Consider the following 13,479-nt stretch of genomic DNA (forward strand, 5'->3'; position numbering starts at 1 on the left):
CCTTCACAATCACTCAACTTTTATTTCTCTCTGATCCTCCAAACCACAATACGAGAAATCATTTCTTTGCTTTCAATTTAGCCTATTCATCATAACAATGGCGGGTATTAAGTTGGTTAGCCTTCTTCTGCTTTGCATGGTGGTAGCACCAATGACTACCCAAGCCATAACATGCGGTCAAGTCGCCAGTTCTCTGGGTCCATGCCTAAAATACCTAAAGGGTGCAGCAGGACCGATGCCACCAGCTGCATGCTGCAATGGAGTGAGGGGCATCAACAGCGCTGCTAGAACTACACCTGACCGTCAAACAGCTTGCCAGTGCTTGAAAAATGCTGCCGGTGGTATTTCAGGGCTCAAGCCTGGCTTGGCTGAGTCTCTCCCTGGAAAATGCAAGGTTAACATTCCTTACAAGATCAGCTTGTCCACCAACTGCAACAGGTATATTTCTTAACCTTAGCTATCTGTTATTCCTTTTTTCTTTTCAATTCTGATTGCATTTCAAGCTCGAGACCTCACGACTCAGCGCAGACTTTGTGCCATTAAGTCAAACCGCTGATTGCATTATCTTTTGTCATCTTAATTATAAAGAAAGTGGAAGTAATTCTGGTAATCTTGTTTTGAATTGCAGCATCAAGTGAAGTGGAGAAATATAGTAAAGCAATTTTCAGGTCAAAGAGACAGAGATAGAGAGGCTGTGATAAGAAGAATAAAAGGGGTGCTTTCTACCTACAAGTACCCAATAGTCCATAGCTGACATTGAGATGGGGGTTTCCACTTTAGCGAAACTTCTTCTCTATTGTCGTTAATGTCATTTCTGCTTCTACTTCTTTCACTTGTCTTTGACTCCATTGTACCTTGTATTTGTATGTCATAAAACATGTCCCTCTATCTATTTATGGGTTTTTTATTTTATTTTATTTTATCTTCTTCTTTTTCCTTCTGAATTTCTGCATTGACCAACTATAATACGGCCAAAATTAAATAATAAATCGTTCAAATATGAGAAAAATTAAAAGTAGGAAGATACCACTTGTAAATATACATGTATGAATTATCTACAAAATTATTATTTTCTAAATCCTAATTACAAGCTGCATATCTGAGCAATTAAATGTTGAAAAATAGTGGCATTATCTAAATTTTAGCAGCTGTCACTGGATTAATAACAGAGAATTATCCCTCTCAAGAAAAAGAAAATATAATAAAAAGTATTCAATGATTATTTTATTATACAAGATTTGGAGATCAAAGAATTTCTTTGTTTTAACAATTTTCCAGGTATCATTAAATTAATACCTCTAATAATTTGATTCCAGCTCTAGCTCAAGGTTTTCTATTAAGACGTAGAAATGTATCTAAGAAGTGGTTGCACATAAAGTTACTCAGTTCTCACAAAACAAGAAGCTTTTCTCAGAATAAAAGATAACCAACTATTAATACTCCTTTCATTCTTTTTTTTTTCTTTTTTATTCTATTTTATCCATCTCAAATTATAATTCTTTTTTTTAATGGATAGTTGAACAACTAATACTAAAAAATACCCTTTATTTATTAATATAAATATTATCATCTTAAATTTAATATATTTTTATTTCAAAATTATAATTTTATTATATATATATATATATATATATAAAATATTAAATCTTTTGCTTGATAATAGTTAAAAACTATATGGCAAAAATTGATGAATTGCCAAAATTAATATGAATAGTTGATAATTTCAAAATATCTAATAAAGTTATTTTAATAAAAGTACTCTCTTTGCTCCAGAAAGACAGTCCATCGGTTATTTTTGGTTTGCCTTAAATTATAATTCATTTTTCTTTTTAATTGCTAGTTTAATAAGTATTTATCAAAAATAGCTTTTATTGAATAATATAAATATTATCACATGTAATAAATTTTTATATTTTATATTTTGAAATTTTAATGAGAATATTTTAAAAAAATAGTGATAAAAAATTATGATATTAACTAAAAAATTCATATTTCTTAACTTCGGCACAGTTTGGAATTAACTTTTTTAGATGAGATAATAGTATAAAAAAGTAATTTATAATTTATATATAAATTAAAAATAATTAAAGTGAAGGAAATATAAATAGCTAATTTGTGAATTACAATCGTTGTTAAACTTAGAAAGTTTTGTAGTGCAAGCTGAATGTGTAAATATTATCTCTGATTTCCTTATTGTGGGAAGGAACTCTGTTGGTACTAATTTTTGCTGAATTGGGTCGCACAGGCATTACCCGGGAAAGCCCTGGGAATCATTCATTTTGTGTTCAGAACTTGGCTGTCTTTTTTGGTTCATGAATTTTGTTGTCTCTGCTCTGTAATTATGTTTCTTTACCATCTTTAAAATCTTGCTATCTTGGTTTAAATGAAATTTCTTATTAGTTAATGCTATATTAATAATTTTGATATATAGTAAAATCTTATATTAAACACATGTTAAGAATCTGTCTAAACATCTTTAGAATTATATATATAGACTTCATTCAGTCTAAAAATAAAAGAAATATAAAAATGAATTTTTATTTAAATTTAGTGAGATTTTATTAATTTCTCTACTATATATATATTTTTTTTTTGTTTTGAAAACAAAGTAGCATTTTATCCTTTTTTTTTTCTTCTCTTAAAGTAGGGTGTTAATTTTTGACGCGAGTTGTTCTATAAGTTCGAATTAAGCATAATATAGTTTGAGCCATTAATGGATCGACTCATTTATAATAGGTAAAATTTAAAATTAAACGGGTTAACTTGCATAACTAAAAATTATTTAATATAATTCATTTAATTAAATTTTTATATAATATACAATATACGGTACATTTAAAATTATTAATAATAATTAATTTATGTTATTATAATTACTTTTGTTTAAGATTAATCATAGTTATAAAAGATTAAAACTATATTGCATATAAATTGTATGTTATTTTATTTTTTTTTATTTCATGCATTATTTATATATTTATAAATTTAGTATCGTATTATTCAATATGTTCAAGCAGGTTCTTTTACGTGTCATACTATGGAAAGATATGTTTTAATCCGTACGTGTCATACAAGTTATTATAGGTCACATGCTTAACAAACATGTTTGGATTAGGGTTCAAAGGTCTTGACACAATTGATATTATATTTATAAATTGACACAACTCAATTTATAATACGACAGTGGAATTAGCTCTATCTAAATACTTTATTTATTTCTCTATAATATTATGTTATATTTTCTTTTAAATATTTATGGTGCATAAAAAAATCAGTCAGTAAAAAAAATTAAATTGTTTCTAACAAAAATACTTTCTTAAAGTAGGAAATTAGTTTCGAGACTTTTATAAACTTAAGAATATATGAAAGAATTTGTGCAAAGACTAATCATATATTTATGTTAAGTATTACATCAATTACTGGAATTAACCTTCAGGGTCCTTAGATCATCAAAGGTGGCTATTTCTTTATGACTAATTTTTTTAATTAGAAAATAATTTTATATAATATTTTTTTTGAACTTTTAAATACTATATTCGATATTATATACTAGAAAATAATTTCTTATAGAACACTCTAAGCAAAAAAAAAAAAGTTTTATAACTTGTTATATGCAAATAACTAACAAAAATAATTCAATTTCTTCTTTTAAAATAAAAGAACATAGTAGCATGTGAAGATGGTGGGATTTAAATAACCTATTTATTTATATATGATTTATTTTAAGTTTATATGGATAATAAAATTTATATAACCCATATAAATTCTATCCACTTATTTACTCAATTAGTATTAATTTAATTATTTTTAATAAAAAATTATTTTAAAAAATATTATTATTATTATTATTATAGACTTATTTTATTTATTAGTACACAAATTTAGTAAATTATTTTATTTTCATCGTTGTTATTATTATAAATAAACTTAACCGATATAAATATTTTTTTGTTTCTCTCAATTTTGTCTTTACAATTTTATTAACTTCACTTTAAACAAATATACATATAAGAAACTAATTTATTAAACTAACTCTTAAAATAAAATTAAATAATAATATATTTTAATTATTTATTATTTTTTTATTAAGACTTAATAGTTAATAGTATTTTGAATAATAAAATTAAATTTAATACCCGTTAACCATTAACCCTGATTATCTCATTCTTTTTTTTTTTTCATAACATACAACGCCACTTTTTTTTTTCTTTTTTTACAATAAACAATACCACTTTTCATGGCAATTCTCTTCTTCAAGTGAGCTTTTTATATAATGCAATTTTTTTTTCATTTTTTGATAGTTAAAATGTTTTGATTATTGATCTTAAAAGTAAAAGTAACCATGTTAACTAATTAAATTCATAAAAATTGAAATTAAATATATAATTATATTTATAGGTATTAATGTCCAAATATTAAAATGATACCGAATAATCAATTTATACTATATTAAAAAAATTGATTCCATACAGTCTAATACTATTTACATTTGGTACAGTTTTTAATTTTTTTCATTCTATAAAAATTGAGATTTTTAGTGATAATCGTAATGAACCGGTACATACTCAGCTCTACCATGATACCAGCGTGATATCGTAGTTAATATTTTTAATTTATTTTAAAGCTAATACAGTCCACGGTTAATATTTTGTCATACCGTTCTATAACTTTGGCTTTTATACATTCATCCGCCCTATTGATAATATTTGATACTAATTTTTTTAGTAGTATAACTTTTATTATTGTTCCAGACCGTGGGACTCAAAGAATTCCAAAAACTTTTGATGATGTAATTCAATTTACTACTCAGTTGCCAGGTCACCTTTATTTCTGAACAATTCATCCTAATCACAAACTAAATAAAGCAGTAATCCGAACCGTTCTAGAAACAAAGCTAAAATATTTTCATAGATGCAATTTTGTAATCCAAAACCCAATTCTTAATCAACAACAATATTTTCTAATTCTAAACTCCAAAACGAGATGGAACCGAGTTTCATAAACAACAATTTTTTTTTTTATTTAAAACTCCAGAATGATATGAAACCAATCAGTGTCGACAATTGTTATTTTATAAGAAAATTATAAATTTGATATTTTATTTTTTTATTTTGGTATTAAATACAATTAAGTTTATAAATTTATTAAAAATACTAAATACAGTATTTCCAACTGATTTTATATGTTCAAATTTTTATATTACTTATTTTAAATATTAAATTGACTTAAATAGTCTCATTTAAAATAATATTATATTTACTTTCTTTTTTTATCCATTTTCGACATCATATTTGAAAAAAAATTATTTATTTCTAAAGAAATTAATAGAAAAGATATAGTATAGTTTTCTATTCATTCACTCAAACCAAAAATTAAATATTAATTTTACATTCATTTCAAAAAAATAAAAATAAAATATATTCTTTCACCTAAAAAGAATAAAAACAGAGGAAAGAAGGCATTAACTTTTCTTCAAAAAAGATAATTTTTAAAAATATAAAGATGATGTTTGATCAGTTCAAATTATATATAGATATTTAAGAGTATTTTAGAACTCCGATGATATTTTTTTATATATAATACGGTAAAAATATGTGATTTTACCTCACTTAAGCTTAATTGTTTATTTTCAGGTAATATTAGCCAAAAGAGGAAAATATAAAGCTAAATACACCAAAAAAAGCTTAATTAGAAATGTTCGTGCTAAGACCCAAGTTTAAGACGCATAGACTGCCAATTACAAGGCCCAATGGACAATTTAATCATTTTGTATAATTATTAGGATTTATATTAAAAGTTACTTACACGATAGTATTTGGTGAAAATAAAGATACTTAAAGTTTTATCTATGAAATAGACTTATATTAGGTATACATCTCTAGGGAGATTTATTTAGAGGATGACTTTTCTCTCTATATATCTTTGCAAAACCTAATTCTGAAGAAAAGGAGGAGAGCTTTCTTCTATCTGCTCTATGCATCTATCCACTATAATTTTCTCTACAGTTCTTCCATAAATACTTTAATTTAGTTTTCATTACTCTTTTTAAGATATAAGGAGCTTTTTATAAAGTGGAGACTGATAACTAATCATCTTCCTACTTGAAGAAATTCTTGATCTAGATGAAGTTTTTACTTTAATATTTTATGTCTTTCTATTTAATATCATGATCATTAGGTTAAATATGTTAGTCTAGTTTCTATAAGTGTTTAGTTTAGCTTTTTTACTTTTGTATGAATCTTGTTATCTTACTTATTTAATAAATGATTTTTTTACCTTTATATATTTATTAGTTTCATCTATTAATATTGGTTGACCATCATACCAAAATATTTGTTATGAAAATCTTTAAATTAAAAGTATTAGAAACATCATCTTTTCTTTAATCTATATTGGTATAAGAAATCTAGGTTACATCATTAGCTTGAGTGACTTAGGGAAAAGGCACATCACCATCTTATTCATTAGATCTAGGCTTAAAGTAAAACAAGGAGATTACTAAGTAAATGGCTAGACTAAATACTGTCTTTAGCATATAGTTTTAAATCATAAGTATTTGCTTTTGCATTGCATATTTTTTTTATTTAGTTATTTTGTTTTATGAATATTATCCTCCAAACATACTGATTTAGAGCGTTTAGATTTACTTTTATTGTTTTGTGTTGATGATTAGTCTTTGTAATAAGTGGCTTTATAGTTCATTGAGAGATCGACCTCGTAGTGAACTTACCTTTACTATAGGAACGGTTCGTACACTTACGAGTACTAAATTAAACACATCAAATTATTTAAAAAAGAATACAAGAATTAAAAATATTAATCCAATATATTTATTTTTTATTGATAAAAGAAAATGTAATAAAAAATAGAAAAAAATTCAAAAGAATAAGAAAAAGAGAAAAGAAAAAAGAAAAACTAAAAAAATTGTAATAAGTAAAGATATTTATCTAATTCCATATCTAAAATCTGTTAAATTATTAATTTTCTTGTAAAACATGTAAGAACATCATAATACATAAATTAGCAGATTCAGCATTTAATTAAATAAAAAAATAATTCAAACACTGAAATAGTAAAATAAAAAAATTAAGATAATAAATTTATAATTATCCCTTCTTTTATCCAAAATAGGAAAGAGAGAATGATACAATCAGGTTTCCCACAGATCATAAAGATAAAGGTGAAGCTTATGGATTACTTGTAGATAACAAGGTAAAGGAGAACCTTATACATGCTGAAGAATATGAAAAACGAAACTATTCCTTATTCACGAAAAATTGAAAATTAGGTGGAATAGAATATGCAGTAACTCAAAAGTGACCCGTGGTGAAGATGAAAGAGCTATAGTGTTCGAAAAATTGGAGAGCTTTATCGCAATAACTGAAAGAAAGAGCTTTGAAAAGAAGAAAAGCAAAGGTATTGAGAATAATAGCAGCGACAATAATGAAAATAAAATGCACCTGCAGACTTAACCGGATTGTAAAGCTATATGTCAGTGTTATTCAATCGTAGTAGTATTGATATCATCAGTGTTAATGGAAATCAGGCGATAATAACCATGTCTATTCACTATGCGACGAAAGAAAAGTACACATATATATATGCTTTTAAACCTCATGTTGATGAGATCTCTCTTCTTACTACCAACACTTTCTCTTTCTCTTTCTCTACGCTTAGTTTTGCTATTTTTGTGGTTTTTGATCTCTACCAAATTTATGAATTCATAATTTTATGGTTTTCTTTTATATATATATATATATATATATAAAGATGGATTGAATTTAGTAAATTGATGAGTAATAACGACCATAAATATTACTGATTTAAGGTGAAATGAGGAACTTAATTTAGGAATTTGGTAGAGGAATGAGTTGACATTTTGATTCTTAGCTTTGTAAAACTTTGGATTAAAACTGAAGCAAAAACTATGAATGATTATAACACATATTTTAGAGCTATTTAGAAAGGGTTAATTAGGCTCATGCAACACAGTTTTTCAGACTAGATTTAAAGAAAAATATATTCGTTGGAATTCTGAAAATAACTTTTGAAAAAGTTTAATTTTATAGTCATTCTTAAAATTTACTTTTTAAAAATTCTAAAAGAAATTAGGGTAAAAAATGAACATAAAATCAATGACTAATTAGTTGAAATATGTAAATTTTTTTTGATCACCTTTTAGGATATTTATCAAAATTTCTTTACATTAGTAATTTTTAGTTATTATTTTATTCATTCGAGTTTCGACAAATTCATTGGCTAATTTTAAACCAATCATTATGAACATTTTCATCAAATGATGAATGTGGAATTGAAATTCTAAAGGTCAAGTTTTATGAGACGGCGGGTTTTGTTGTCGCAGCCAACTCCTTTCACGGACAATGGTTTTCCCGCAACCCATGATAGAATAGCCTCTTAAATATTTCATAGTCACTGAGTTGGGTTATGTATGATCCTGATCATGGGATCCTTGGTTTGCTGAAGAAAAACGATCCATGTCTAACTTGATTGCTTGTCCCGTATATCTATCATTTTCCTTGTGGATAATGTCCGGGAATTTAAGTAATGCTTTCAAATAATGACTTTAGCCAAATTTAATAGTTGAAATATGATGGAAGTTTTATAATATAATACATTGTCAATGGATTGTCACTATTCTATTGTTAAAATCAGAGAAGAGCCGCAAGTATAATTGGTTATCAGTCTCCTTGAAAAATGGAGAAATCATTTAGTAGAATCAACTCATAAAGCTCTCTTTGATTCTATATAATTGGCTATACTCCCAGAAAAATCCCCCTTCAAAATAGTTATTAAACAAGTATATAATTGGACATTTGAAGTAGATTAAATCATAAGTTAAATAAGAGAACAACACACACTTAAAATTTATTTATATTCTGATGTTGGACAATTAATATAAATTTAAATATTTACAATTATTAAGAATATGTGTTAATTATCAATTTATTTAGAATATAAATTCATTCACGACTGCACATTTATTTGATGAATAACAATGAAGATACATACTAAAGGGGACTGCTTCAGGTCTATTTTCTGCATGTGGATGCCATGCTCTTCGATAAGCTTGACTACGGCCACTTAGTCTCCTACCATGTGTACATACATATAGTAACTATATTCTGCTGGATCAACTATCCTCCTTTTATCTTACTGAACTCTGCAGCAATATAACAATATTCATGTAAAAGGTCAGACTCAGAATCAATCGTTTATTATTTTTATTCCTCCCAATTTTAAAAAAATATCTAACACTTTTGATTTATATGCTAAGACAAGCAGCCAGGCCAAGGTTAAAGCCGGTGCCAGTGACGGCAGATTTCAAGCACTTACAGGCTGGCTGGTGTGGTCTTAGCAGCATCGTAACGGGTCTTGAATCTTGATGCCATTGGAACATTCTCTTGGGACAGTACCACCATTTACCACATAACTTTTTCAATATTCAAGGGGTCAGGTTCCTCACCACTTGCCCGGATGTTAATGTTTATAGCAGTAATTAATGAGAAGTAGATGGGGAATTTAATCACTCTTTTGGTAGCTGAGGTTAGTAATTAGTTCTGGAACTTGGTTGGCGCGCTTTAAATGCTGTAATACATTCACATAGCGGGTGTTTTTTTTTTTCTTTTTTTTTTCCGACCTTGTCACAGTACAAAATAAACGTCAGATTATAATAAAATTTTCACTAGCTTCTATATTTTATTCTATGTCTAATGCTCTACCAATAGAAAGGAGAAAATAAGATATTTGCATTAAGAATATTTTCTTACAAAAAAATTTTAAAAAATTGTGTGCACTCAAATTAAATACCTAATTACTAATTTAATAATGAATTTTAAATTTTTAAATTTTATTTAATTATTTCAGAATTTAAAAATAAATATTTATACTTTCAATTTATTTTTTAAAAAATTTTCAAGAAACAATTTTTATAAATCTTACGGTAAAAAAAGATGATGTGACAAGTCCATTGTACTTACTAAAAGAAAACAATTATAAATTAATAAAAGAAATTATTTTAAATTTAACAATATAGATATTATTAAAGGATTTACAAATGTGCATATTTTATTCTTTTTGCATCTAATTGCATCAAACTATTTATTGATTCTCAAATCTTTTATTTTAATAAACACAGTCGATTTACAACGTTTTTTTTTATTATAAGATTACAAAAAATAATTTTAAAAATAAAAAAAAACGTTAATACTTATTAATTAAAATTATATAACAATTAAATAAAATTATTAAACAAATATATAGTTCATAATTTAATTGATAATTAGACTCAAGTTAAAATTTACATTTTGTCTATTGTCCATAAATACAAAGGCTCAATTTTCGTAAACTAATTTTTTTTTATTTGATTAAAGTGCTTCCTAGGATGATTTTGTTTAAAATAAAGTAATTTTACTTTATTTTAAATACAATTGATTCTTAATTAGATTAAATCATATTCTTTAAATTTTATAAGTAAAGATGAATAGCAACCTATTGAATCCTCTATAATTTTATAACTATGAAAATATTAATATTATACAAAAAATGATAATACTTTTTATATTTTTTGCAAATTATATTAATTTTTCATAAGTGTTACTAGTTATGAAAAATGAATGATGTTACGAAAAAATAATTACTTTTGAGAAATTTAATGATTTACAAAAAATATAATAAATTTATAAAAAAATACTAAATTTTTCATAATCGCGAAATATATTTGCTAAATTACGAAAAATGACAATCTTTTTTATATTTTTTGGCAAACTATACTAATGTTTCGTACATGTTACTAGTTGCAAAAAATGAATAATATTGTAAAAAAATAATTATTTTTGCGAAATTAAATGATTTATGAAAAATTAACAAGTTTACAAAAAATACTGAATTTTTTGTAATTGCGAGATATATTGTTAAATTATGAAAAATGACAATTTTCTTCATATTTTTCGACAAATTATACTAATTTTTCGTAAGTGTTACTAGTTTTGAAAAAATTATTACTTTTGCGAAATTTAATAATTTTTAAAAAATTTAATAAATTTATGAAAAATTTAATAAGTTTACAAAAAATACTAAATTTTTCATAATCACGAAATATATTGCTAAATTATGAAAAATGACAATCTTTTTCATATTTTTTGGAAAATGATACTAATTTTTCATAAGTGTTACTAGTTGCGAAAAAATGAATGATATTGCGAAAAAATAATACTTTTACGAAATTTATTGATTTATGAAAAATACTAAATTTCTCGTAATCGCAAAATATATTGCTAAATTATGAAAAATGACAATCTCTTTCATATTTTTCTCAAATTATACTAATTTTTCGTAAGTGTTACTAGTTGTGAGAAAAAGAATGATATTGCAAAAAAATGATAACTTTTGCAAAATCTAATAATTTATGAGAAAATCGATAATTTTATAAAAATATTAAATTTTTCGCAATCGTAAAATATATTACTAAATTACGGAAAATGACAATCATCTTTATATTTTATGCAAATTACACTAATTTTTAGTAAGTGAAACTAGTTTCAAAAAAATTAATGATATTAAGAAAAAATAATAACTTTTAGAAAATTTAATAATTTATAAAAAATTGACAAATTAATGAAAAATATTAAATCTTTTCATAATCGCAACATTTATTGTTGAATTAAAAAAAATAAAAATTATTTTTATATTTTTTTCAAATTAAACTAATTTTTTGTATATTTTAAAAATGTATGAATTTTTAAAACTACATTATGTTACTTTAGCAAACTCTATTTTATTTGGTAATTTGTTATTACAGGTTATCGGTTTTTTTTTTTAAAAAGTTATGTAAATTGTCATTATGTTATTGATCGATTAAAAAAATATGATTAGTTTGCATAGAATTTCTAAATATTAATTAAAGGGAATTATCTAAATAGTGGAAAGTTGACATGAATAGAAGTTACATGAGAGAGTGATTAGTTGACGGTTGATACAACTTGGGCCATGGACAAATGAGTTGAGGAACTAATCTCAGAAACGTCTTTTTTGGTATTTTCTTCCATTATCTAATAGGATATTAATGTCGATGATTTAAAAATATTATTTTAGCTTTTCTAAACCTTTTTCTTTGCTGTCACTTTTTATTTCATTATTTAAACTATATTTATTACCTTCAAAAATTTAAATAGTTAGTATTAAAATATGTATTTCATATTACAAGTATAAGTTGTGTAAAGTAAAATTAAGTTTCTTTGAAGTTCAATATTAAATATAGCAATTATTAAAACTAAAATTTTTGTATCTAAACTCATATTATATAGATGGCAATTTTTGCTATATTGCATTCTACTTATGATTGTGAATTTTAATTAATATAGTCATTCAGAATATTTAAATCTAACAACTATTTTTGAAATTCTATTTTAATTTTAAAAACTTTGTTTAAAGAGTTATTTAAACAATCATCCAAATAAAGGAACTATAAATTGATGGACTTCAAAATATAGATTTAAAATATTGAATTTTAAATTCAGAATCATACATTAAAGCCTAACTATTAATTAAATTCTGAATTTCACACTTTTAATAATATTTTAAAATTTTAAAATAAATATTTATGCCTTAAATTTATTTTTCAAAACACTTTTAAAAAATAATTTTTGTGATTTCACAGTAAAAAAATGATATAGCAAATCAAATGTGCTTATTAAAAAAAATTTAAAATATATATATATATATATCTCCTAACAATATAGCCATTAAAGTGCTTCCAAATATGTATAATTTCACACCTTTTATATCTAATTATATCAGGTTTTTTTTACTGATTTTCAAATCTTTTTAAAATAAGTATAATTGATCAACAACGTTATTTTTCTCCTTATAAAATTCTACAAATTGTTATTGAAAAATATTTTTAAAAATAAAATGAAAGAATGGATAATTATTTTTAAAATTTTGAAATAATTAGATAAAATTATAAAAAAATATAAAGTTTAAAATTTAATAAATAGTTAGAGAAACGTAGAAACAGGTTTCCTGTTATTGAGGACTTGCCATACTTCACCGTGAGTACAAAAACCCAGCAATGTTGGGACCAGTCATTAAATGGTGTCTGAGGAAGAGTGGAGGATCATGGTCATATGAGTCTTGTCGTCGTTTGTTAATGTTCCATCACTCCAGCTAATGAGAGTGTAACCTCGTGTTGTTGATATTGAGTTCTCGTCCCCTAAAATAAATCTAGGCTTTAGGCCATTTACATATATTGAAATAAATAGGTAAATAAATGTAGTTTGAGTGTATAATATCTGACCACGTTCAAGTGTTTAATATTATTCGTATTTCACTTTGTTGGATGTATAATGGATAAATATACTCAATTTAAATTAATGAAATAGTAATTATCAAGAAGTAGTTATCATATAACTTCTAAAAGAAAGTTACAAAAGAAAATTTTTGATGAATATGAATATCTTC

General features: G+C 24.5%; 1 protein-coding gene across 1 annotated transcript; it reads left to right on the forward strand.

Annotated features, from left to right (window-relative positions):
• LOC125371292 (non-specific lipid-transfer protein 1-like) lies at nucleotides 1-917 on the forward strand. The gene is made up of 2 exons (XM_048379887.1): nucleotides 1-438; nucleotides 629-917. Exons 1-2 carry the CDS (start codon nucleotides 98-100, stop codon nucleotides 636-638), a joined length of 351 nt encoding a protein of 116 aa, XP_048235844.1. The 5' UTR covers nucleotides 1-97; the 3' UTR covers nucleotides 639-917.
• The last annotated feature ends 12,562 nt before the right edge of the window (nucleotides 918-13,479 follow it).

This window comes from Ricinus communis, chromosome 10, assembly GCF_019578655.1.
Source record: "Ricinus communis isolate WT05 ecotype wild-type chromosome 10, ASM1957865v1, whole genome shotgun sequence".
NCBI classification, from domain to species: domain Eukaryota; kingdom Viridiplantae; phylum Streptophyta; class Magnoliopsida; order Malpighiales; family Euphorbiaceae; genus Ricinus; species Ricinus communis.

Bases quoted from the DNA above. Each gene is read 5' to 3' on its own strand.
- LOC125371292 (XM_048379887.1), top strand. From the start codon at position 98: ATGGCGGGTATTAAGTTGGTTAGCCTTCTTCTGCTTTGCATGGTGGTA.